This window comes from Falco punctatus (assembly GCF_963210335.1).
Source record: "Falco punctatus genome assembly, chromosome: 4".
Taxonomy (NCBI): Eukaryota; Metazoa; Chordata; class Aves; order Falconiformes; family Falconidae; genus Falco; species Falco punctatus.
In genome coordinates, this window is record NC_137583.1 from 29,109,308 (window position 1) to 29,133,045 (window position 23,738).

At 43.8% G+C, this 23,738-nt stretch overlaps 1 protein-coding gene across 1 annotated transcript in view; it reads right to left on the reverse strand.

The window, feature by feature from the left end:
* Window positions 1-22,394, reverse strand: part of MYH16 (myosin heavy chain 16) — a 35,841-nt gene extending 13,447 nt beyond the window's left edge. Inside the window, 24 exon segments of the mRNA XM_080387001.1 lie at window positions 275-313; window positions 361-412; window positions 492-934; window positions 983-1,281; window positions 1,663-1,817; window positions 5,399-5,649; window positions 6,314-6,370; window positions 6,374-6,377; window positions 9,133-9,353; window positions 10,342-10,462; window positions 11,154-11,305; window positions 11,309-11,320; window positions 12,710-12,771; window positions 12,939-13,021; window positions 13,235-13,319; window positions 13,686-13,834; window positions 15,240-15,304; window positions 15,306-15,437; window positions 15,858-16,138; window positions 17,907-17,955; window positions 20,335-20,358; window positions 20,360-20,428; window positions 20,745-20,785; window positions 21,956-22,394. Of these exon segments, the coding sequence (XP_080243127.1) occupies window positions 275-313; window positions 361-412; window positions 492-934; window positions 983-1,281; window positions 1,663-1,817; window positions 5,399-5,649; window positions 6,314-6,370; window positions 6,374-6,377; window positions 9,133-9,353; window positions 10,342-10,462; window positions 11,154-11,305; window positions 11,309-11,320; window positions 12,710-12,771; window positions 12,939-13,021; window positions 13,235-13,319; window positions 13,686-13,834; window positions 15,240-15,304; window positions 15,306-15,437; window positions 15,858-16,138; window positions 17,907-17,955; window positions 20,335-20,358; window positions 20,360-20,428; window positions 20,745-20,785; window positions 21,956-22,370 (3,261 nt within the window). The 5' untranslated portion in view covers window positions 22,371-22,394.
* Window positions 22,395-23,738: the final 1,344 nt, after the last annotated feature.

Sequence of the window (23,738 nt, forward strand, 5' to 3'; positions counted from 1 at the left end):
GCAGTGGACTGAGAACCAAGAGGTGTGTTCTGTTCTTTGCTGCTGACTCATGGGAAATAACTTATTTTCGTATCCATACAAGGCTCATGCCCACCACACCACCTCCAAGATCAGCTGGTAACAAGCCCAGAGATTAATTTGGATGAGAAAGTTTTCCTTTGTGAGAGCTAACACAAAAGATTTGTTACTCTGAAGTGGACAGCATGCAAAAGAGCAGGCACTGCATGTCCCATGACAGCAACAACCTCTGTAAGCAGTTGATGTTCCCCAGTACCTTTGACGCTTCATCCAGCTGCCTCTTGAAGTCATCTGCCTGCAAGGGGAAAGAACACTTTATGTGGACAATCTGGTTAAGCTTGCTCTGAGATTCCTCTGCTCCCAGCTCCCTTGGCTGTTTTCAGCTGTGAGAAAACTGCATGAAGAAGCAGGAGAGGAAGTAATTCAATCTGGCTGGAGAGAAAGAGGAGGCTAGAAGTGCAGGGCAGATTTGCTAGAGGAGACAGGGCAGTGCTTCCAGAGCTGGATGAAATGTAGGCAAGAGGAGGATCAGAGGGAGGTAACATTGCACAAAGCTGTCAAGGAATTTACCTTGGAGCCTGATGGAATTAATTTCAGCTTGGCTCTTCTCCACCTCAGCCAGCTGGGCATTGGCTTCAGACAGGTTATCTTCCAGCTTGTGAACATGAGCATCTGAGTTCAGCTGTAAGAGATAAGTCACCCATACAATGCTGAGTAAGGCTTGAAAGGCTAAAATATCCTCCCTTTCTTGCAAACTCAGTTTGTTCCAGTTGGTTGTAATTACAATGAGATGACTGTAATAGCCAGGGGGAGTGCAGAGTGCCCTGATCTTTAGTGAGGGGGATGCCCACTCCATCAGCCAGGACAGGCAGCGTTCAGCACCACCTGCAAACAGCTGTTTTCTGGTATCTATATACTATATCTGGAGTATATAGCTCGCCTGCAGAAGGCTGCATGCTGCCTAGCACTGATGGCTGCACCTGTGGCTGCATTGGTATTTTGTTGAGGAATTCCTTGCTGGTGTCTCACCCTGTATTTCTGCAGAGACTCCATGCTTGCACTGAGGTTGTCCATCTCTGCTTTTGTGATGTATTTGTCCATCTCTAGCTTTGCTTTCACTCTGGGGCTTCTCCATGAGCTCTGTTATCTCAGCCATGGCAACTGTGTGCTTCCTGCACAGCGTAGAGCCCATGGCCTTGCTCTGCAGGGCTGCCTCCCCCAGCTCAAGGAGCAGTTTCAGCAGCCCAGCTTCCGCTGTTAGATCTGAGAAGGGGCCAAGTATGTGTTGTCAGCTGGGATCTGGCAGCCCTGGAGTCTCAGTAAGGCCCTCAGGGATGCTTTATAAGAAAGGCTTCTGGAAGCCTTTTATTTAGCTGTAGTAGTCTCTTTATTTGGGACAAATCCCATCTTTGATAGAAAGTCAGTGGCTGGTATTTTCCAGAGAGATTAACCATCTCTATGCCTCCTTGCTAAAGCTCAGAGTAATTCTCTGAACTGCAGGCCATCTATTTTTCCTTGCAAAACAATATAAAATGCACCTAACAGTTCTGCCGCCTCTTTTTACAGTGTGGTTCTGAAGTAGCAACTTTCTAATGAATCTCTGATACCCTTACACTCCAGCTCTATTGGAATGACAAAGCTCACGGTGAAATTCATGGAGCCTTGGTGCTTTGCCCCTTCCAAGGACCGCGTTGTGAGAGGAGGGTTGGGTGAGGTCTGCAGGATCTGGCCCGCTTACAAGCTCAGAGAAGCTGCTGAAGATGCTTCTCCTTTGGAGAGTCCCATTGATGTCTCTCATTCTCTGAGGAGAGATAAGATGCTCAGATGCTGGGAAGGTGTCTGACCTGAGTGGTTGTTGCAACACCAGCTTCTTCCAGGCAATCTTCCTTGTTTCTCCACCTAGTGGGAAAGAGGAGAAGAAATTCTTATTCTGTGCCAAAGAGCCTAGGTATATTTAGAAGCATAACCATTTTGGAAACAATGATAGCAAGTGTGAGGTAGAGGGAACAGGAATTCCCAAATACTATGCTCTGCTTTAACTGACATTGCTGCTTTTTCTGTCACTGGACAAGTTCCTTTACCTTTTGTTTTCCCACCTGTGCAAGGTGTTGAACAGCACTGACCTATCTCCTGGTATGGTTGAGAATTAATTAGCTTGCATTTCTAAAGTGAATTGAGATGGAAATGTTACTTATTATTGTTGCTATTAATTTGTATTAGTCATTAGAATGTGTTCAGAGCATTCTGTTAAAATATAACCTTTTGGGGACTTAAGTTCTCTTCAGGCTTTTCCATGTTAATGAATCTGATTATATATTTAACAACTACATCCTGGCAATTTACTTAAGATTTATTAGAGTAGATCCATCCACCACTACAGAACTATTAAAAGTGGGTGGAGTTATTTGATAGCTGAAGCACAGGACAGAGAAATGCCCATTTTCCCTGACCTGCTGCTCTGCTTTGTGGAGGACACTGCCCCGTCAGTAACTGCCTGCTTCAGAGGTTTCTGTGAAAGGACTAGCATGTGCCGTTTATAACAGTGAGTTTGCATAGGCTAAAACTAGAGTTCAAGTATGTTGTCCATCTTATTACTCTTTCATGAGGAATTTTCATTTTGAATTAGTAGTTTAATGTCGTCAGGTCTTTTCAGAGGTGTAATCACTCCTCTGAGGAGTTTTTTACTCCTTAGATACTGTTACCTGTGTTCTTAAAGCACGTTCAGCTTCCAGGTCATCTTCCAACTACAATATATGGGCCTGGAGGGTGCACACCAGAACAGCAGTGTCTATAAGCAAGAGATGGGAAAGAAATTTTGGAAATACAAACAATAATCCTAATTTCTTTGCTCTCTTTTCTATATATTTGTCAGCTCTACTGGATTTTTCTTTCCTGGGAATGATCTACAGCTGGGAATACTGAGCCAAAAAAGCAGTTGATGTTCCCCAGTACCTCAACTGGAACCAGGAAAGACCTGGCCAGGTGTCTCAATAGACAACTGATGTTATCTGCAGCATATTTCACTTCCTGTATCATGTTAGAATTTGGCCTTCAGGAATATAATCAAGCTGATTTGGTTACTTGAAGGAAATAGAGGCTTGTTCATGAAATAGCTGCATTTTAGGTTTGTGGGTCAAGCTTCTGTTGAAACACTGAGGTTTTAGTTAAATATTTAGGTACTAAAATACATTGAATGAAAGAAATGTTTGAATTCAGAATGGTAACACTGTGCATCCAGTGAGCTGTGGCCTGATTCCTGGTTTTATTTACCAACTTTCCTTCCATAGTGAGGAGGAGAGTACCTTGCAGGAGCCTTTGGCATTAATGTGGATGAAAAGGTCTATCAGCCATCTCTGCTGGCTGCTTGCAAGCAGAAGAGGATGTCCCTCCAGCTTTCTTCTGGCCATAGCAGCGTGGCAGGAGATCTGCGGTGAGCATACAGTTCCCCAGACTTCAAAGGAAGTTGAGCTTAGAGTGAGCGGATAATACATAAGACAGGTTGGATCTCAGAGCTGGCTGAACTATTGATTCACTGGAAGCTAAAAAGGCAAATGTTTTCAAGCTGAGGAGTTTTAGAAGCTCATCAAGAAGTAGTCAGAATCTGCTATAGAAAAAAAGAAGTCAAAATCTACCTGGGGAAAAATAAATGCTAGATCTCAGCTGGTTCTGTTATTTAAGACTTGTAAGAGTAATAGGCTCCAGACTCCATTTTAACAGGGTAGGTTTAAAAGGCCTGCATTAATCTTTTATGCCAACTCAGCCTTACCGAAAAGACAAAGCTGTGTAAGCAAGCTGCTGTGGGGTAAAAAAAGGTAGGATGTTCCAGCAAATTAATTGAGCCAAATAAGTGTTTCTACTCTGTAGTGAACAGGTTAATCTTTGTTGAAAGTGGGTTGAGGTCCTGTCTCCTTAGTGGGACTGGCAGGGCACATAAGTCCCTTTTTCCTTTGTTGAAGCTTCTCCTTACCCCATCATTAATTAGTCTGAGAATAAAGGCACAAGCACCACAGGAAGCTGAGTCTCCATTTGCAGCTCTGAAGGACTAACACCACCAGCACTTGGTTTTTCTTCTGTGACTTGAGCGTCCCAGCGGCCTTGCTCCGAAGGAGTATCTGGTACTCCCTGTGGAGTGCTGTGTTAGAATTTGAATTAGCAAAGCTTGCCAGTATTTATTAATGATTGTGCACATTGCCTTAGCTACTTAGCTCTTTAACTAGGTAAATTAGTGGTTTGGATAATATGGAGTTGGATATTTGTATTCCAGGAAGTTAATTTCTAAGGGGAGTTTTGTCAGAGAAGTGCTGGCAGACCCATCACTAAAGCAGTCAATAGAAACACTAAAATAAAGTTCTAATTTGTGATAATATTTTGCATTTCTAGAACAGTTTTTATCTGAGGATCATAAGGCCTTACATAAACATGAATCATTTAAGTCTCATAAGTTCCCAGTGATTATACACATTTTATATGTGGGTGAGTGTGGAAGATGAATTACAAATATTAGACGGTGAGTCAGAGCAAGACTTAGGAAACAAAATCCTGTATTTCTGATTCTGCTTGCCTGAACTACTGAACTGTACCTCTGTTTGTCATTGGGTTAATACTGCAGAGATCACGGTGTAACTGTGGATTTTCCCAGTACCTTTATGATCAAGGGACTTTTCAGGTGCAGCTAATGCTGTCAGAGCTATGATATAGCGCAACTGCACCCAGTAGGATCCTCTACCCTGGGAAATTCTGTTACAATTGACACTTACTTCCTTAGAACATCTTCCAAGTTTCGCTCATGTCATCTCACTGAGATTAGCAGTTGTCAGTTTGAGGTCACCGTGCTTTTATGATGAGCCTTTTTCACCTTGCCATGGATCCTCTTTTCTTGTTCCCAGTTGTCCTCCAGCTAGTTGAACAAAGCTGTGAAAAACAAGTTTGTAACAAACATGTAGCTGGTGTTTAGCAGAAGGGCCCAAAATGTCAAAAACAAAGACCAGAGAGCACCATCTAAAATATAGACCATAGCAACTGCACCTCACCTCATTCATCTGAGTGGTAGGTTTGCTGTTGTTCTTGGTCAGGTGGTTCACCTTGTTCTTGTCACCTTGCGGTGTTCTAGGAAGGGAGAGATCAAGACTAGTGCACTGAGTTGGGTGAGAAACTAACTACCTTGCCCGGGCAACAGACTGAAAACCCAAAGAATAGATTCATCTGAGGTGCTTCCTGAAAGCAGCGTGCACTTCGTGTGTGCATTTTCAATAGGCTCACAGGAACTCAGTCCAGCATTGACTCTTACAGAAGAATCCTGCTCGCCCTCAGCGATTCACATAGTTCTTTCAGGCAGTGGCACAAATTGGCAACACTTCACTGTGCTGCCATGACTTAATACCTAGAAAAACACGTCCCCCTTCCTGTTTGTGCAGCACACTGTAGTCTCACAGTATTTAAGCAAGCAGACAATGTTGTTTTTTCCTTTCCCCAGACTGGGAGAAGAAGAATGGGAGAGAGAGTAAAGAAAAATGGAGCACTTATTTCTGCCTGATGAACTTCCTCCAAAGCCCTCTTCTTTTGGAATTTAGTGACCGAGTCATTCTGAGCAGAGGGATCTGAAGTCAGAGTTCGAACTCTGTGGTCTAATGCCTGGAGACAGGAAAAAGAACATCACACAGGTTTTGTAGATCACACAAGCCGTTAGCGGCATTGGGACAAAATGTCACTGGAAACTTGTATTTCTTTAGAAGGAATCTGAGATTCAGTTAATAAATTCTGAGACATATGAGGCATCTGTGAGTTTAACATCCTGTGGATGTTAACACTGACTTCAGAAGAAGCAGCAGACAGCCACATGGCTCCTACAATACCAATTTAAAACTTCTCCAGTTACATTAAATAAAAAACAGTTCAGGTGCAGGAGAGGAAGAAGCGTTCCCCAAGGCTAGGTGGAAAGGAGTTACATGGCTGTGAAGAGGGGCACTTTATAAGTACAGGCTGACCAGCATTGCCCTGTAGAAGTGGGTATAATTAATGAAGAATGTAGAGGAGATGCAAATGTCTTTATGTAGAGGAATCCCTAGAAACCATGGTGTAAATGACTATTGCTATGGGGTAGAGGGTAAAGTGTAGAATTGAATCCATCCCAGGTTATATGAGATGCTGGAAGACAATATAAGAAACTGTAGGGGAGATCAGCTGAGTGACTCTGAGCATCCCAAAGGGTGCTCTGACTGGAGGAGCAGTAATGGTTGTCAGGATTTATTTCTCTGAATGATGAAGTAAAAAAAACCCCTTCTGTCATGCTTCATACCTGCTTTTCCTTCTCAGTTTTAGCCAAGGAGGTCTCCAGCCCTTCTAAGTCACATTTCTAATCACTGAGTTAATCCTGCAGCATCCACTTGCTGGCACTCAGTCAGCTCTATTGTATCCAGGATCTGGCTCAGTAGGTCCATCTTTGATTTCATCGTTTGGGCCAGGCACTCCTCAGCGTTCAACAAGTTATTTTGTTCCTCATGAAGAGGCAGAAATCCAGTGTTTGTCCTATGGAAAGCTGCTACAGCTCCTGCCTCTTACTGCAGCAAACTTCCATTTGCAAAAAATGCAAGATTTTGCCTCTTCTGCAGAGTTTATTAAGATTCCTTTATCATACCTATTGTTATAGTTGATCTGAATCTTCATGACTCAGGCCATAGCTTTTTAAAGTTAAGCATCAAAAAATCTGTTTGTACATACATAGATCCTTAAAGAACAGTTTGCATTTTAAAAAGATGCCACCCTGACTTGCTGTAGATCATGCTGAGCATCAGTGGTTGACAGGAACAGAACCTGGGAGTTGTGACAACAGCTCCTTTGCTTTAATCATGAGGCCTTTCAGTCTCCTCTGGTTTTGAAGGGCTTAACTTTATTTAAGATACAGTCAGGCTGTCTGTGATTCTCATGCATCATCCCCATATGCTATTTATTCATTCCATATTCTGAAAAGGAGCCTCTTATGAGTCATTTGAGGAAGCCAATACCCTGACTAAATGAATGCTAAACCTTTAGCCATCCTATTGATAACACTCGGCCTGCAGTTGCATGGGGAGGTCATTCCTCTCCGGGCTGAGGGTGACTGGCTGCTCCTCTGCTCTTTTGTGTGGACTGAGAGCTCCCGAGTGTGCCATGATGCTTCTCACATCCAGTCAGTTCCTTCAGTTACATTTCTTCCTCCTGTTGTGCTGTATTCAGCAATGGCTTCACCTGGAAGTAAGGAGTTCAAGCAGTGAGGTTCCCAAAACAAGCCTTGTCTATTATAATGGTCCCTCAAAGCCCTGAGGTGGTAATTTTATTATCAGATCCTGGTGGTTTTTGCATACCAGTGGGAGGCCTGGTGTTTCCTGAAATGCCTGTTTAGTGCAGAGGGTTGCATATCTATAACGCAAAACAACTCCTAGAAAAGGTCGTTATGGTTCACAGAAGCAGATCTGTGTGCCAGTATAGAAATCAGGACTGTATTGGCAGATTCTAAGCAGATATAAATGCAGAATGATTCTTCTAATGATCTAGTTACATACCAATCCAAATGGGACCAGAACTGTTTGAAAGCTCATTCTTTCTAAGGCTGTGGAAGTTCATTTGGTTGGCGCTGGGGTTGGGAAGGTGTGTCCCCAGGTAAAAAGGTGGATTTTGTTTCACCTATATGTGGAAAATTGGCTTTAACATTATTTTGTTTCACTTAAGCTTTAGCATCTTGGTCAACACTTTCTTTCCTCTCGTAACATAAAACCCACTGAATTATCTATCCTGGGACTAAGTGAAGAGAATCTGAGCTGGAACTGCCTTTTCATGATGACAGTGTGGTCCTGCTTAAGAGATGTGAACCAAGCATCTTTGTTTCTGCTTTTGAATGTTAATGAGTAGTGAAATCTTGTATTCCTATGCTCATAACCTCACTGCTTTTCTCTAGGCTGTTTTGAGAAGTCCAGGTCTTGAATTTTGAGGACACTCTCTTTCTGCTCTTTGGAGGCAGCAGCGTTAGACTCAGATTTCAGTGCTTTCTCTGTTTACTACCTTTTCTGGCATTGGTTTGGAAAGAATTCATTCAGGCCCCTTGCCCTATTAATAATTAACAAGGAAGTCACTAGCTTTATCAGTGTCTTAACTTTAAGCCAACATGGCTGTTATTTTTCTCCCAGACCTTGTCTTCCCTGCCCAGGCATCCCAAGGTTCTCAGTGCCTGTAATTGCCACTGCTTGATTCTGCAGAACGGGACAACCTTAGGGTATTTTCCTCGCCTTAATGTACAGTCTCCACCCTCCCCAGAAAAACAGCTGCAGAAACTTCTGGACATTCCTCTGAATTGCCATCAGGCCTAGCCTGTAGCGAACAGTACATGTGGGGCTTAGAAACAACTCGGTTTCCAGGCAGTGTATGTAGGAGGACTCAAAGTGTTCACACTCAGTTGTACACAGCAGAATGCTGGAGTCTGTATGTAGTCTCAGTCAAATGGGGTAGGCCTCAATGCCCACCACATTTTGAATTTTTTGGCATGCAAGAGTCATCATAACAGTTTGCTGACATAGGAAGGACAACAGAATTGAATTTGTTTAAAAAAATGCTACTGTGAAGGTAGAAATTGAAGCTTTTATGTGTTAGAAGAAACAAATATTGCTGGAAATATACAAATAAAAATTTATAAATATACAAATAAACTGGAAGCTAATTGGGTGCTTTTTGCATCCTGTCTTTCCTCTCCTCTATCCTGCAGCCACAGATACCACAGGCAGTGACAGAAAAGTACACAGATCGAAACCAAAATCCTGTGACTCATAGTGTGTGTATTGTGGTTGAGTTCCAGGAGACTCAGCATCACCATGTGAGTTAGGGTTTCTTGACAAGGATAATGCTCAGTACCAAATTACAAGATCTTCCGGCTGTTGGTCTTTGGAGTGGATGCACAGGAGGAACAGAGCTACCCAGCTGTCTAATTGCAGTATTCTACTGCAGGGAGTCATGTGGGAAAAGCAGGAAATCTTTATTGCTTTGCTGTGTACTGGGATGTAGAACTTACAAGTCCCAGTTTCATTTCATGGTTCTTGCTAGTACAAGAATTACATAAGTGTTTGGTTTCTAATGCTGCCTTGGATTTACAGAATACTTCCTAGGTTTTTTCCCCAAGGATACTTCCTTTCTAGCATATTTTTGTACTCAGTCCTCATCAGGAAGCCATAAGCATGACATTGCAGCATGGTCATGATCTTTGCCAGACATTCGTCTCCCATGTCTTTCGTTGTGGTCAGGATTCCAGCACAGAAAAAGACGTTGGAAGACAGGAGACTGTTAGAACCTGGAGTTCTAGGTTGCCTTTGGGACTATGAAACTCCGGACATGCTGTGCATTAGCACTTAGAAATGAGGATATTTTACTACTTTGGTCTTTACATATTGATTTTATCCTGCTGTGATCTTGTCTGGATCTCTGCTTACATTTGCAAAAAGGATAAAGTCTGGGCAGGTTGTGGGAACGGAAGACTAATATTTAGGAATTGGATTCCATTCACCTTTGGCATGGATTTGCCTGGAGTTCTTTTCTGTCCCCATGGTGTCTAGCTGTAAAAAATAACATCAAGATCATCATAAGATCTAGCTAATTGGCAGTAGTAAAGCAGGGGCGGAAGTCTTTTCCTTGATGAAATTCAAATATACATTGTGCTCTCCTGTGACAGGAAATGCACTAAGTAGTTTCAGTAACGTTGAAGAAATAATAATAGTAATCTTGTGGCTGTTGGCTTTAAAAGTAAGACTGGGACAGTGTCTGGCCCACTTTAACTTCCATCAATAAGTTGAAAATTAAGGATAGAATAGGCTGGAGGAGTGATGAATATTTTCTAATTATTATAAAAGTTGGAAAATGCACATTTTAGATTCCTGCAAAGAACAGAATGCTCCCTTTTGCCTGGCTGTTACAGTAGCTACTTTCATTATGTTATAACAAAAACATATGTGCAAAATTAATGATAAATGCTGCTATTATTAGACAGCTACAAGTCTCTCTCCATTTTTCTTTCCAGTCTTAAACTGGATAAATGATAGGTTAGTGGGATTTTTGCCTGACTAAGGAATAGTAAAGAGCAAGTGAGATTTATCACATAGCTGAAGGTGAACTTCATTTGCATTGTATTAACTGTACTGTCTGATTAAAAGTCAGTTTTGGGAGCCTGTGTAAGAGAGAACATTATATGCATGAGGAAGTGTGTTGCTGTAGAAACTCTTAACTCTGCAGCTATATCTACACCAAAGGCATGCTGAGTCATAACTGCCATCAATTTATTTAGCTCAATTTGGTAGGAGTAAACAGTACCTTGTTATATCCAATTCTGTACTCCATCTCCCTCAGGTCAGTAGAGCCAAGCAGCAACACTGATGCTACCCTATTGTCTGCAAACCCTGGAGGGATTATGCTGGGATTCAGGCTTTGGTGTCTAAAATGAGAAAGACAGGTATAATGATATAAGAGCTACACTTAGCAGCAGTGCAGAAAGGCTAATCACTGCTTAAGTTCTTGTCTGGTTTAGATTCCTAGCCCCACAGGCCTGGCACTGGAATCCTGGGTGGTAGGGAAGCTGGTGGACATTTCTGCTCATCTCTGCAAAGTGAAAGTTCTTGGAGGGGGATGCAGAAGCATTAGAAGTAAGCATTCATACCCCCTCCCCCTCTGATCTCTCACGGACAAGATCACTGCACAGGACACATACCTCCATCATCTGAAAGTGGAAGATGTGCATAATAGTGTTGGAATTCAAACAACATGAGTAACTGCCTACTCATAGCAGAGTTGTTTGCTGTTCACTGCTTTCCATTACTTGCCCTTTCATTTTATTATATATCACAGGTGAAAACTTATTTGTGCCTTCCCCTCTGCAACACACTGTTTCTGTGGTTGGTCCTGCAAAAAAAAAGGGTTGCAGGAGGCAGTGCAGCCTAATAATTAATGGTGCCAATTTGTCTAGTTCCAGGTTGTGCATTTCCTAATTTTTTGTGCTACTATCACAAAATGAGAGGTTTTTTAGACATCCTGTCTTCTAGCACTGGCGCTTGGAAGCACCTCTCAGACTAACATTCCCTTGAAAGGATATGAGGTAGTCTGTGAAGTCATGACCCAACTTCTTTCATTCCCGAATAAAGGTCTGCTGTTCAGCCAGCCACAGCTTGTGCTGAAGGCACTGTGTGGCTTTGCCTGAGGATTGCTTTACCGACTGTTTGAATTCATTTGGAACAATGCAGTGGGTGAAACGTGGGGATGTGCTGTGCAAAATGGTCAGAAGCTAGTTCAGCTTCTCCTGGAATGAGACAAAGAGGAATGGAGTGAAAAAATGGACAGGAGTTACCAAGGCTGGAGAGAGAAAACCTTCTGTTTTATAAAGTCATTTAAAGTCATTTGCATTTCACAGCTGGAAGCAAACAAAGAAGCCCCAAAACCCCTCACACAACAAGATAAGAAGTGAGCCTGGTCCTTTGTGGCCCAGGGGAAAAGGGTTACATGCACGGAAGCAACCTTGGGCATGGCGTGAACCTGAAACAATTTTAGATAGATGTAGTTTCATGATTCTGGCTTATAGTGTTGTATAACTGTTCCTTCGGGGATTACCATCATACAAAGAGTTAACAATCAAAGTCCTGCTCTCCACTAGCAAGCCTAGAGGAATAGCTCCATGAACTGTTAACAGCAATTGGCTTTGATTTGCTGGGTGGACCATCCTCTAGGGACAGAAGCATGCTACAGAGCACAAGCAGCACACAGCAACCTCATTGGGGCTTATGTGAAAACTCCCACATGGCTGTCGGTGATCAAAAGTGGTGAAATGGCAGCACGGGGCATAATAATAGCAAACAAGGATGTCTGAAAGGACAGCATTGAACTTGTCCATAACTGTATCAGTTGGCATTCAGCTTTGGATATTGCAGAAATGGTAGCAGAGGACTTTCCCTATAATATATTTCCCCTCTTCATTCATGACTTTCAAGGCAAAATACTAACAGGCTTCTTTACACTTTTCTTGTCCTGTTTCTAGCACTCATGATAGCTAATGTAAGTACTATGACACCTGCATGTGGAGACTGGATTGTAATTCTCTGCTTTGGCATATAGAGTCATAGAAGCATTTAGGCTGGGAAAGAATGTAAAGATCATCAAGTCCAATCATTAACCAAGCACTGCCAAGTCCACCACTAAACCATGTCCCTAAGCACCACACTTACATGTCTCTTAAATACCTCCAGGGATGGTGACTCCACCACTTATCTGGTCAGCCTGTTCCAATACTTGACAAACCTTTCGGTGAAGAAATTTTTCCTAATATGCTTCCCATGTGACTCTGCAAGTCTCTTAAAGGGTTACAGTTGCCTAAACATAGGGACATTTTAGATGCATTCATGCATCACCAGCCACTGCTACCAAAGAGCACAGTTTTCTTCTACACCGTCTTGTATCTCTGCTCCCTGTGCGTGTCCCAGATACCCGAGGGCATTTTAAATCACACCAGTGACACTAGATGCCAAAGTTTCTGTAACTGAATCCCACCCTTCTTTCTTTTAGTTCTGCATTGGTAAAATCAGTGTAACGGCCTTAACCAGCTTTGGGCAGGGTTGAAGGTAGAGAGACTAGGCTGCTGCTGCAGTACAAAGGCATTGATGGTAGTTTGAATACAAAGGCATGGATGATTGCTTACCCAGTAGAAGTTGGAGGCAGACACAGAAGAGGGCCCTCTTTCCTGTCTCTTGCTGCCACCAGCTAAAATCAATATTGTTGCAGAGAAGATGTGAGAGATGCTCTTGAAAAGGAATCACACTGAAGTAGTACTGTAGCCTCCAACATAAATCTGTCTTAACTGACTTAAGTTAGCAGTTCAGTGCTGTCTGGATAAACTACTAACCAAATAAAAATATGTATCATTTTACCTGCACTCTGCTTTGGTTTAGAGGTTGTTCTTTCATTGTCTACTACTCTAAAGAAATCCTCAAACCAGAAGTGAACATAGCCCCTGGAAAAGAAGAGAAGCTGCATTCACATTATGCTGGCATACACAATTTTTTACACTGTAAGTTAGTTTCCTCTCTCTTATGCTGGTGCTGCTTTACCAGTTTATCATAAGCTGAGGTGGAGTTGCACATGCAGGAAGTAGGAATAGATCCAACCCTGCCTATTTGATAGCTCAAAGTCTGAAAAGCAGTTTCCTAATCTGTTTCCCGTTTACCTTTCAACTGCAGAGTCCTGGGCTGGGCTGATGACAATCCTAGTAGGCAGTGAGTTTTTCTGGTTGATAGAAACCTGACATTTGTCTGGGAAGCAGAAGGCCACTGACTGCCAGGAGGGGATTATGTAGCCTGTCATTAAGCTGGGACTGCACTCATGCTTCCATCTGTGCAAGCATGTTTCCACAGCAGCGCTGGGTAGTGCCTTCACTGAGCAAAGTGAACACATTGTGTACCGTCTGCCTCTCCTAGTGCTGGAGGGGCAGAATTTTCAAGGACAGAGCTAGATTGTCTTTCAGCATGGAAGAGGAGTATGCAGAGGCAGACACAGGCTGTTACCTGAATGAAGACAAGTGTTACAGTGCCAGGCTTAATCATTTCCACAAAAGAATGAAGAGGAAGCACTTGGGCACGAGAACAGATGATGTTTGCTTGCTGACTCATTGAGCTAACAGTATTGATTGTACCACATAATGTTCACTCTACCTGCAGCCTCCTCCTCTTTAAAGAGGACCCAGAGCAGGGCCATGGTGGATTTCTGAAGCAAGCCCATCACTGCTTTATTCAGGGGATCCTCGTTCTTCTGTAGCCACCCTGCGATACTGTGTCACACCTGGAAAGGAGCAGGGGAGAAAAGGCATGACCAGTTCCAATACAGCAAGAGAACAGCCCAGCAGCCGTGCACGAGAAAGCAGATTTCTGATTGTTAACCTGCACAGAGAGAGGGAGGAATGCTCTGTGGGTACAGGGAAAGGAAGTGAGTTACTGCTGGCACGGGAATAGCATTAATGCACTTCCTTGGGACTCATAAGGGGCCCTTACCAAGGAAAGCCCATTTACCCTGAATAAATGATTCTGCAGGGCTGCCAAAGGAAAGGATGTTGCGTAGAGATTATATTTTTACATTTTAGGCTCATACTTTGATACACTGACAGAGGGGACAATGTGGCTTAGAGACTGGTATAACCAAGCACAATCAGAGCATATTTTGGCATAGTCAAATGTCATTTTCCAAAACCTACTTGATAGCAAAGAGAGGAAATAGTTGCTGAGTGTAAAAAAGATAGAGCAGAGGGCCTGTGATTCATGCATGCTCTGATCATGTTCTGTCAGTATGTCTGTGCACTGGAGTATACGAATAACTGGTGGAGTTTGATAATATGCTTAAATACTGTTCCCGCTGCTAAGTATTAGCATGGCTGCTTGACAACACAGCGGAGAGGCAAGTCACATGCACCAGGAAAGACTAGACAAGCTGCAGTGAACTGCAGGACTCTGGCTCTGCCAGCAACACGTAAGCAACAGAAGCAAAAATGAATTTAATCATTTGGCTGATGTGCCTTTTGGGTAGCTTTCTTACAGCTTTGTGTTACTCAAAACAAGCCTTGGCTTGAGTTTTTGGGGGTTTGTTCCTTTTCAGAATATCTATAAGGACTGTATTTTTAATCAAGGCCAGTGGCAACATGTTGAAAAGTCATGAGGCAGCCTTGCTATTCTTTGCACATTAAAATGCTCAGCTGTTGTGTCACTGGTTGGACATTTGCACAATCAGTGTTTTCAATTAATTGTTACTGGAAAGGGTTTCTGAGATGCACATTTCTGTGCAGCAGAGCCAGTCTCTGGCTGCAGTACTTCTTTAAGGCATCACATTAATTTGCACCAGCAAAGTACTTCCCCCATTGTTGCTGGATGTTAAAACCTGTGGAAGTTTGATGTGATCTGTTCATGCAGAGGGCATGGCCTCATGTCTGACCTCCCTGAGTGCATGTTCCAGCTTACTCGGGATTAAAGACAGGGCTATGGCAGAAACAGCACTGGGCCGCACTTCCTGTGCCAATGTAATGCACCATGGTGCTCAAAGGCAGCTTCTTCCCCTTCCCTTTTGCCTCCCCTGGGCTTGAGGAAGCTGTGTGATTTGCCCAGATGGTTCTTTTAACAGCAGCCTTGAGTGGTCATCAGCGGCCTTGAGGAACATGTGTGTGCTGGCCACATCCCTAGTTCTGGCACTGCAGCACTAAGAGGGTGCCCTCCTGCTGCGCCTTGTTCCCTGCTTTCACCCTGGGCCTGGTGATGTCCTAGCTGGAGCTCTCCAGACTTCAGACCCATGAGCTGAGTAACTTTGTCAGCCACTATCGGAGGGAAGATTAATATGTTAATCTGAGTAACAGGAAGAAAATCATGCATTGTCCCCATCCCTTTGCTGCATAGTCAGGAAAACCATTTCAGGTTCTGCTTTCAGTGGCAGGCAAGCTCTCCAGCCCTGCTGAGAACCCACTGAGAAGGACAGAAGGGAAGCAGGTCTCAGCTCTGTTCCTTCACACACATACCATTCAGCAGAGCTTGCTGGTTGAAGCAGAGGCAATAATACCTCAAACAAGGTGTTGCAGCAACTGCTCTGTGTCTGTAAGATCAGGGAGGTATGTTCCTGTTTGCTCCACCATAGCTCCAAAAACACCGGCAAAGCAGGGCTGTTCAGCAAAGAAGGATCAAGTCCTTAGCTGACAGCTCAGCCATCTGGTTAGGTCTGCTGCCCTGTGGCAGCTGTGAATGCCAGCTCTGACTCTCAATAGCACATCTGTTCATTTGAAAAAAAAAAAAATCACTGTGTTGTTTAAGGTCATTTTATAATGAGTCTGGGTTTAGCAGCTTTTTCAGTCTTAACAAACTGGCTGATCTGTTAGCATGCTGACTTTGTCCTGGTTTGCTGTCACCAACAGTGAGATCTCTACCTATCTCCATCTTGTCCACCTCTACCTGCTCCTCTCTTGGCTTCTTCTTGAATGTCACAGTGCCCAAGCACATGATGCCCCTTGTCAGCTTGTAAACACAGCTCTTCTCTTCTGGACTGGAGCCCGGGACATCAAAGGCCACCTGGCAGAAGGGACACAGACCCACACAAGGGAATTCTTAATCTGCACCATAAGCTGGAAGCCAGCCTATAGTGCTAAATATCTAAAATAATTTTCCAGCTCATTGAAATTTGACCAGCCAGGTCCTTTCAGACTAGCATGGGACAGAATAGCTTAATGTTGCTGTAAACAGCACTCTGCTTTTCTCTCGTATGCTGGTTTATGTTAGCTAAGAGCCATGTGTTATGACAGCAGTTGTTCTAAGCATCTCTGATACCACGAGTAAAACGCAACGTATCATCTGGGATATCAGCTCATTCCACTCTTCACCGTGCTTTTTAAAATCAGCAGGACATGAGCAGCAACATCTCCTCATAGAAAATATCCCACATCTCAGCTAGCACAGATATGGAGGACGTGTAGCTCTGCTGGGAACGTTGTGCTTTGCTCTCACAGCATGCCTGGAGAAGGGAGAGCACATGACTCTCAGCATGCCGGAGAATCTTGCAGTGTGTTGCTTGTGAGCCGTGATTTGGGACTGCCTGTCTCAGTGGATATGAAAATCATATCTGCTTTGTACAAAAGGCCTGTTTGCAATGTACAAATCCTGGAAGCTGTAAAATACCAACAGCTGCTAGAAAGGGCACTATAAGTTCAGCAGCTGGAGACTGTTTGATCTCTCTGTAGCTCAAGTCCTGCTTATAATAATAGTCTCAGGAGCCAGCAGATATTCCCAATAAGCTCTTTTCAGTAACAGATACTCTTCAAAATGATATTAAAAAGTAAAATGTCTGTCAAAACCAGACAAAGGGTCAAGTCTTTCTCTTACAAAAGCTGCTCCTTGAGATTACATATGTATGTGAGAAGAGCAGGTTTTAACCCGTGGTCTCTGCCTCAGCTTTCAGATCTGTCAGTTTTCAGGCTTCAAACAAACCCTGTAACTAGCTCATTTGAAGTCCTGCAAACCCCAGGCTGCTGAATGTTAACCAGAAACTCCTATGTCAAGCTCATTTGCTCTGGAGCAGATTTTTTACATTCAGGCTTCAGCTCACAGACAATTGAACAAATCTTCAGGCTATCCCTAGTGCTCTTTCAGTAGCTTATTTATCCTCAGGTTGAAGAAGCTGAATTTTATTCCTAGGGAAAACTTAGGCTGAGGGGGCAGAGGGGGTCAGCTTCCTGTTTGCTGTATTTTCAATTTCACTGATGTTTCTCAGATTTAACATTAGTGAGAAGTGGCTCTTCCCCATTATCCATGTTGTCTGCTGTGTTCACACCTTCACGCACCCAGTGGCAACGATGAGGATGGGCACAAGAAGCAGGTTCTGCAGCAAGACACAGACCAAGAGGTGATTGCACCAATTGCCATCAGTAGAATCAAGGCATAACATGAGCTTTTGGACTGGAGACTTGAGGGTTCTTGTAGATTTGACTTCCTCCTGAGCATGTTTTGAGTGTATCACTTAAGAAAAAGGGCTTTTGTGGGATGAACTTAGGCTGCCTAGGAGATTTTTGAGATAGCAGCCACGTCAAAGTAAGTGGGATTGAACACCCAAACTTTTTCAACAGTATTGAAAAACTTGTCCTGACTGTCTTTCCTGTCCTGAGGAGATGTAAGCAAATGACATGAGGCAGCTCAGTCAGTCAGTTTGAAAATTATCATTTTTACCTTAGTGGCAGCCCTGCCAGATCAAGCGGGACCTCACCATACATTGATCAAGATAAGGGAAGACAGCTTTCTTTTCTCACTTGTATGCCTAAGGAAAAGTCACTTGCAATCCTCTTCTTCCTGGATAATTAGTAACAACCCCCCACCACAGAGTACCTGTTTCGATCTCTAGCCAAGTACAGTTCTGGTGAGGAGGTTTCTTATTCTAGAAACAGGATTGAGCAGGGGTGTGTGCATTAAAGGGAGTAAATAACGCTCACAAAGTACCAAATGAGTAAGTTTAAGTTTCTTCTTGGAAAGAATCTGATGGAAGATATGAGAATATCTCTTAGCTACTTCCTGGGAAATTACACATGAATTCTGCAGACCTGGAATGCAGAAGGAAATGCATCCAGGTGTAGTCAGTAGGCAGAGATAGAAAAATCTTGGTCCTATGGTTGTCAGTGAGAATTTTGCTTTTGCTATCAGTGAAATCAGCATTTAGCAATGTCCTTTGAAGGTCCTATGAGTGCAGCAAGAACCATAGTATCCTTCAATGATGCTCTCCGAGCATGGTTTTAAGCTTTATAACATTCCCACTGGCCAAAGTTTTACTACAGCTATTTTGGCAGCTAATGAAATAGAGGAAAAAGATGCCATCGCTTGTCCAGTTTTGTCATTGCTGGGTTCAGGAACAGATCTCCAGACTAACGGATCCTACTTCTAAGCATCCTGTAAATTGCCAGTGCATGGTTTGTAAGATTGACCTGTGAAACATGTCCTTATACAGCCCTTTCTAAGAAGAGCTTTGGAAAGGATGTTTTGTACCCTGTCCGTACCTTCTGTCAGGCACTAACATGCCTAGTTTGGCTTCTGGTCTCCACAGAAAACATCCTTCTCTAGACCTCACTGTATCAATTCATTCAGCTGCACCAAAGCACCAGACCTTGCTGGCAGCTCTGGCTGGGCATTTTTCATCTTTGCCTCTCAGCTGAAGTCTTCTGTCCATATAGCTCTGCTGGTGATCGGCATCATGTGAGTCCTTCAGACAAATTTGGATTGACTCAAACCACCTTTATTGTCAATTTTAGTTAGTCCAAGTGACTTCAGGGAGCATTCATACAATCCCATCTGCCAGCAGAGCTCCAGCAAGGGAGCAGAAGGCCCTTGCGCCAGCCCTGCTGCTTGCACAGTGAAGGTCTGTCCATGCCCTTGCTCTGTAGGCTGGGCTGGAAGAAGCTGCAACCTGCCAGTAAACAACCTGAACTTGCCTTGGCCCACTGTCCAGAAAGGCAAATCCAACATATGGTCTCTGGGTGTGATGCAAATCTGGGATGAGTTGAAAGTAGGAGGGATGCAGACAATCCCACATTAAAGAATAACTGGTCCATATGTTTCCTCTCTCCTTTTTCTGCATGCTAGAGGGCTTTAGTCAGGAAACGTGTCAGGGTCTTTTTACCTTGAGAGCTGAGATTTGTGGTTCTCAATTTAGTCTTGGATACACATGTGCAAACAAAGAACAATGCAGCTTCCCTAGATAGCTATTTTTAGGGTCTTGGTTGCAAGGCAGTTACAGTGTTGTACTGATGAATGTGAGTAATGGTTGCAATATAATTGTAGAATGAAAAGTGTACAGCTTTTGGGGGAGGCATTGTGCCATTTATGTGTTCACAGAGTCTCATAGGCAACTAAGGAGAGAAGAAATAAATTTGTCATCATCTAAAGCATGTAACTTCACTGTGGAAGTAGGGGCAGCTTTTAGTTTCATTTACAGCAGTGCAAATCCCTCAAGTTAACAGAATTCATTTCAGATTTGCATGTGCCTGATGTAAACGGAACAGGGTCCATTCAACAATCAAAAATCCAAAGCAAAGTTAATATAAAGAATTATGTGCTTACTTACAACTCTCGGTGTTAGCCCCAGCCAGCTTGTCCATGCTCCCAAAGTGAATTCAGATAAATTTGCCCTAGATGAGAAAATAAAAGATGAGTCTGTTAATCAAGATTGCAATATCTGTAGGAAAACAGAAAGTAGCTGAGAGGTTCTGAGCATTCATCAGGGACAGACAGCATTGCCTGTAGGGGCAAATTTGCAAGTCAGTGAGAGGAAATTTAATCTTTTCAAAGATCAGATCTATAAAAAACCTCTTTCTTCTTAGATTCTGTATTAGAGCTTAAAGAAATCCTCCTTTCTCTGCAGCATATGGTAGAAGTATGTAGCACAGAGAAACAGAGGAATGAGACTTCAGTTGAAACCCCCAATGTTTTACATTTTCACTGACAATTTCAAAATTAAAAATAATCTAAAAAAATGAAAGCATTTTGAATCTTTGCAGAAGTAAACAGTTGAAAGGGTATTGAATTGAGGTTGATCAAAACTATTTTTTTCTTTTCACATATAAAAACATGAAGTCAAAACAAAATCGACTGACAAACTTAGTTCCAGAAAATGGGAACCAATAATGCTTCATGTGAAATGGTAGCAAATATAAACTAAGTTTAGTGCTCGAGGAAGCATTTAAAAATATTTTTTGTTTTTATTTCTTCCGAGGGAACACCTTTGTATGACCTACCAGTGACCTATCAGTGAAGGGCTGGTACTTACAAAGTAGGAGGAACTGTTCTTCCTTTGTAGTTTTAGCTTTATGGAGGGTCTCCAGAACAGGATTCACCTGGATGATTTGATCTTTCAGGGATTCCTACAACAAGAAGATAAAAGTCAGCATCAGCAGGATGCTCAACACTACAACTACCGCTCCTCACCATCCAGAGCAGCCCAGTAAATACATCTTCTGTCAGTCAGCTCCCACAGAAAGCTGAATTGCTGCTGTAAGCAGTAATTCCTTGTCAGCTTCAGCCCTACTAAAGGCTCTCCACAGAGGTCCAGCCTTGTGGATTTGGGGCAGGCAGAAGACTCCTCAGTTCCAAATGCAAAGTGTAATGCAGTTTTCCGTGCTTAGTACTACAGTCGTCCAGAAAAGAGGTTTTGGGACATGCCAGGATTGAGAGACGCACAGGGGAATGGTAGGGCAACGCTGGGATCTGCAAGCAGAAACCTGGGAAAGAGAAGTGAAGTTTATTGCTTGTAGGAAGAGGAAGGTTATTCCAAGGATAGAGGGCAGCATAAGACAGGCTAGGAATGCTTGCAGGGTAGGGACAGCCTCGGGGTGAGAAGTTGTGGAGGAGGAAACAGGCGCAGAGGTACAAGCTGGGACACGACAATCCAGAGCTCTGGCAGTGAGGAAGCTGGAAGGAGAAATAGGAAGCCACCGAAGGAATCCCACAGGTCTAGAATAACAGGATTTTTGCTGCAAGGCCAAATGTAGCTGCTATTTATGTCTTTAAATTCGGAATTGTTTTACTGACCCCCACAGTAGAGGCAGAGGGGAAAGGAAAAAGAAAAAGAATAAGAAGGAAAGGAAAAAGAAAAGGAAGATGATGAAGAAGAAAGGAGCGAGAAGAGAAGAGAAGAGAAGAGAAGAGAAGAGAAGAGAAGAGAAGAGAAGAGAAGAGAAGAGAAGAGAAGAGAAGAGAAGAGAAGAAGAGAAAAGAGACAAGACCACTGCTCTCAGCCTTAAAAGCTGTGATGCCTCTGCATGCTGAAGCTGCCGTCAGGATGGAAGGCTTTCTATTTGATACTAAACACCATACTTCATTGCTGTCATGAGAAAAAAGACCAGGTCTCCCTCCCTAATTATTGATGCTCACATCTTTTTCATTATTTGGATAACTTCCTCTTCACGAAGTTTTACCCAAATAAAACACTTCTTACTATGGTTTGGTTTTGCAGGTGACAGAAAGTAAAAGGCTGGGAAATCCCACCTGGCCAAGGATCCCTGAGGCTGCTATACTGCACTGTTCTCTCAAGAATCTCCATTCTCCCTGCAAATACTGAAATTATTCCTCCCACTGCTATTTATTTCAGTTTCCAGACCACCTGCAAGCCCCCAGAGCTCTGTGTGAGGGTAGATTCATTGCAGCCACAGATCAGTATCACCCTCTTTTTTATGAATGGGAAAAAAGAAATGCAGAGAATTAATTTGAAGACAGGGCACAGAAAAGCAGAGAACTCAGATGCCCTAGTGCTTTGCCATTTGCTTTTAACAAGTGACAGAGGGGCAGGGAACACACACACACACTTGGATGGGTTCATCATCCACCACGATGGTCTGCAGTGTTGGGGAACAGGAAGTAGGTGATGTTACCTCTCACAGGTCTCTATGGACCACATGGGAAGGCAATCTCTTGGACATGCTTCCAATTCCAAGTCTGTTCTAGCTGCCACTGCCCCTGGCTGGTGGCCTCAGGAAAGGAGTCCCACAAATCAGGTAACCCACCAGAGCAAAATAGGTCTGGATTCAGACAGGGTTGCACTTCTTTTGAGGGTGGCAGGCTCCTGCTTTCCTGTTGAATCCATAAAGCAGAGCTTAGCTGGTTGATTACCATCTCCATCATGACTTTGTCATCCTTTTCAGACTGGATCTTCCCAGCAAGGAAACCCCCTTTCTTATCCTTCATCCAGCAGGATGTCTTCATGTCAGAGGACTTGGTCATGGCTTCAGTTTTCTCTTTCTCAGAAGGAGCCAGGAACTGCATGGGGTCAGTGTCATCCACACACTCTTCCTTATAACCATCAGACATCTTGGCTTCTCTTCTAGGCAGAAAGCAAAACTGGAAGGAAGGAAGAAGGAAAACAGTGCTTCACATGCTGCTAAGAAAGGAAACTGAAGAAGCCTGGAATTTCCTATGGTGCTGTCCTGTTCACACCAATAATACTTTCCACTTCAGTAGGAATGTGCAGCTGAAGCAGGCAAGTCAACACCCCAAACATGGGTGGTAGTTCTTACAAGGGGCCGGAAAGTGAGAGATTAACTGGGGAGAAATAGGGAGAATATTTTCACTTTTTCTTCAGCTTTGCTCATTGTCCAAGTGCCAGGCCACTGGGAACCTGCCTACGGCTGAGAAGGGAGGCCTTTCTCCCATCTTTTGTTTAAGGCCCAGTTCTGGTGAGTACAGTTCTTGGATAAGGGGGTGCCAGTGGGATTTCAGAAGTACAGAGGGTGTTGGTGGTTTTCTGTGATTGCCAGAGAAACCCATGAAGTAGCTGTATGTCAGAAGTAGGTGTAAGTCAGGGTGCCTGCAGACCTTCTTACTCCCTCCCCAGGATCAGGTAACCCCTGTGCAGATGCCTCCCATGCGATGTGGGCATAAACCCTCGTAGTGTGAAAGGCTACAGCAGTGCGCGACATAGCACAAATGCAGGCACAGCTGTAAAGGGGGTTCAGAGGAACCTGAAAGGAAGGACCTGGTTCGTCAGCTCCTGTCCTCAGCCATCAAAAACCACCAGGGTCATCCGGGAGAGTCCACGGTACATCCACTTCACATGCCCTTTGGTGGTTTTCACCCTTGTCACAACCTGAGACCATACCTGTGGCAAAGCCATTCCTCAGAAGGGAGCAGGGGAGTTCAAGGCCATGACTCATGTCCCAAGGCTTTGCATTTTTGGGGACTTGTTCTGTGTTGAGAGCAGACTATGTCCCACACTCCAGGCAGTCTTCCTTCCCCCACCCACACATCTGAACTAGCTTTAATGTTGTCAAGGCAACAGTCAAACTGCTGATGGTGAGTAGTCTTTGCCAGCGTCCAGCTACCTCAAGACATGCCTCCTGGGGACATAGGATACCTGCTTAACTTGTTGCTCCCTGCAGAGGCAAAGCTGATTTCATCACTAGCATGCATTACTTGGATTAAAGGGAACGCAGGCTATGCTGTGGCTTTGTTTCAGAGTGTGGACACACTGCCCAGGCCAAGGGCTGCTCTCCGCTCCACCCCTGCAGCCCCTGTGATGACAGCCCCAAGCAATGCTTCGTGCTTGCCTTGTGAGTCACAGTAGTTAGCCTGGGGTAAGTGGGAGATTTCCCTGGGGTGGGTGGGTGACTTCTTGCCTACAGAATCTGCTTTTAGAGTCTACTGCTTGGGCTGAGGTCAGAATAGCTTGGCACTGGTTAG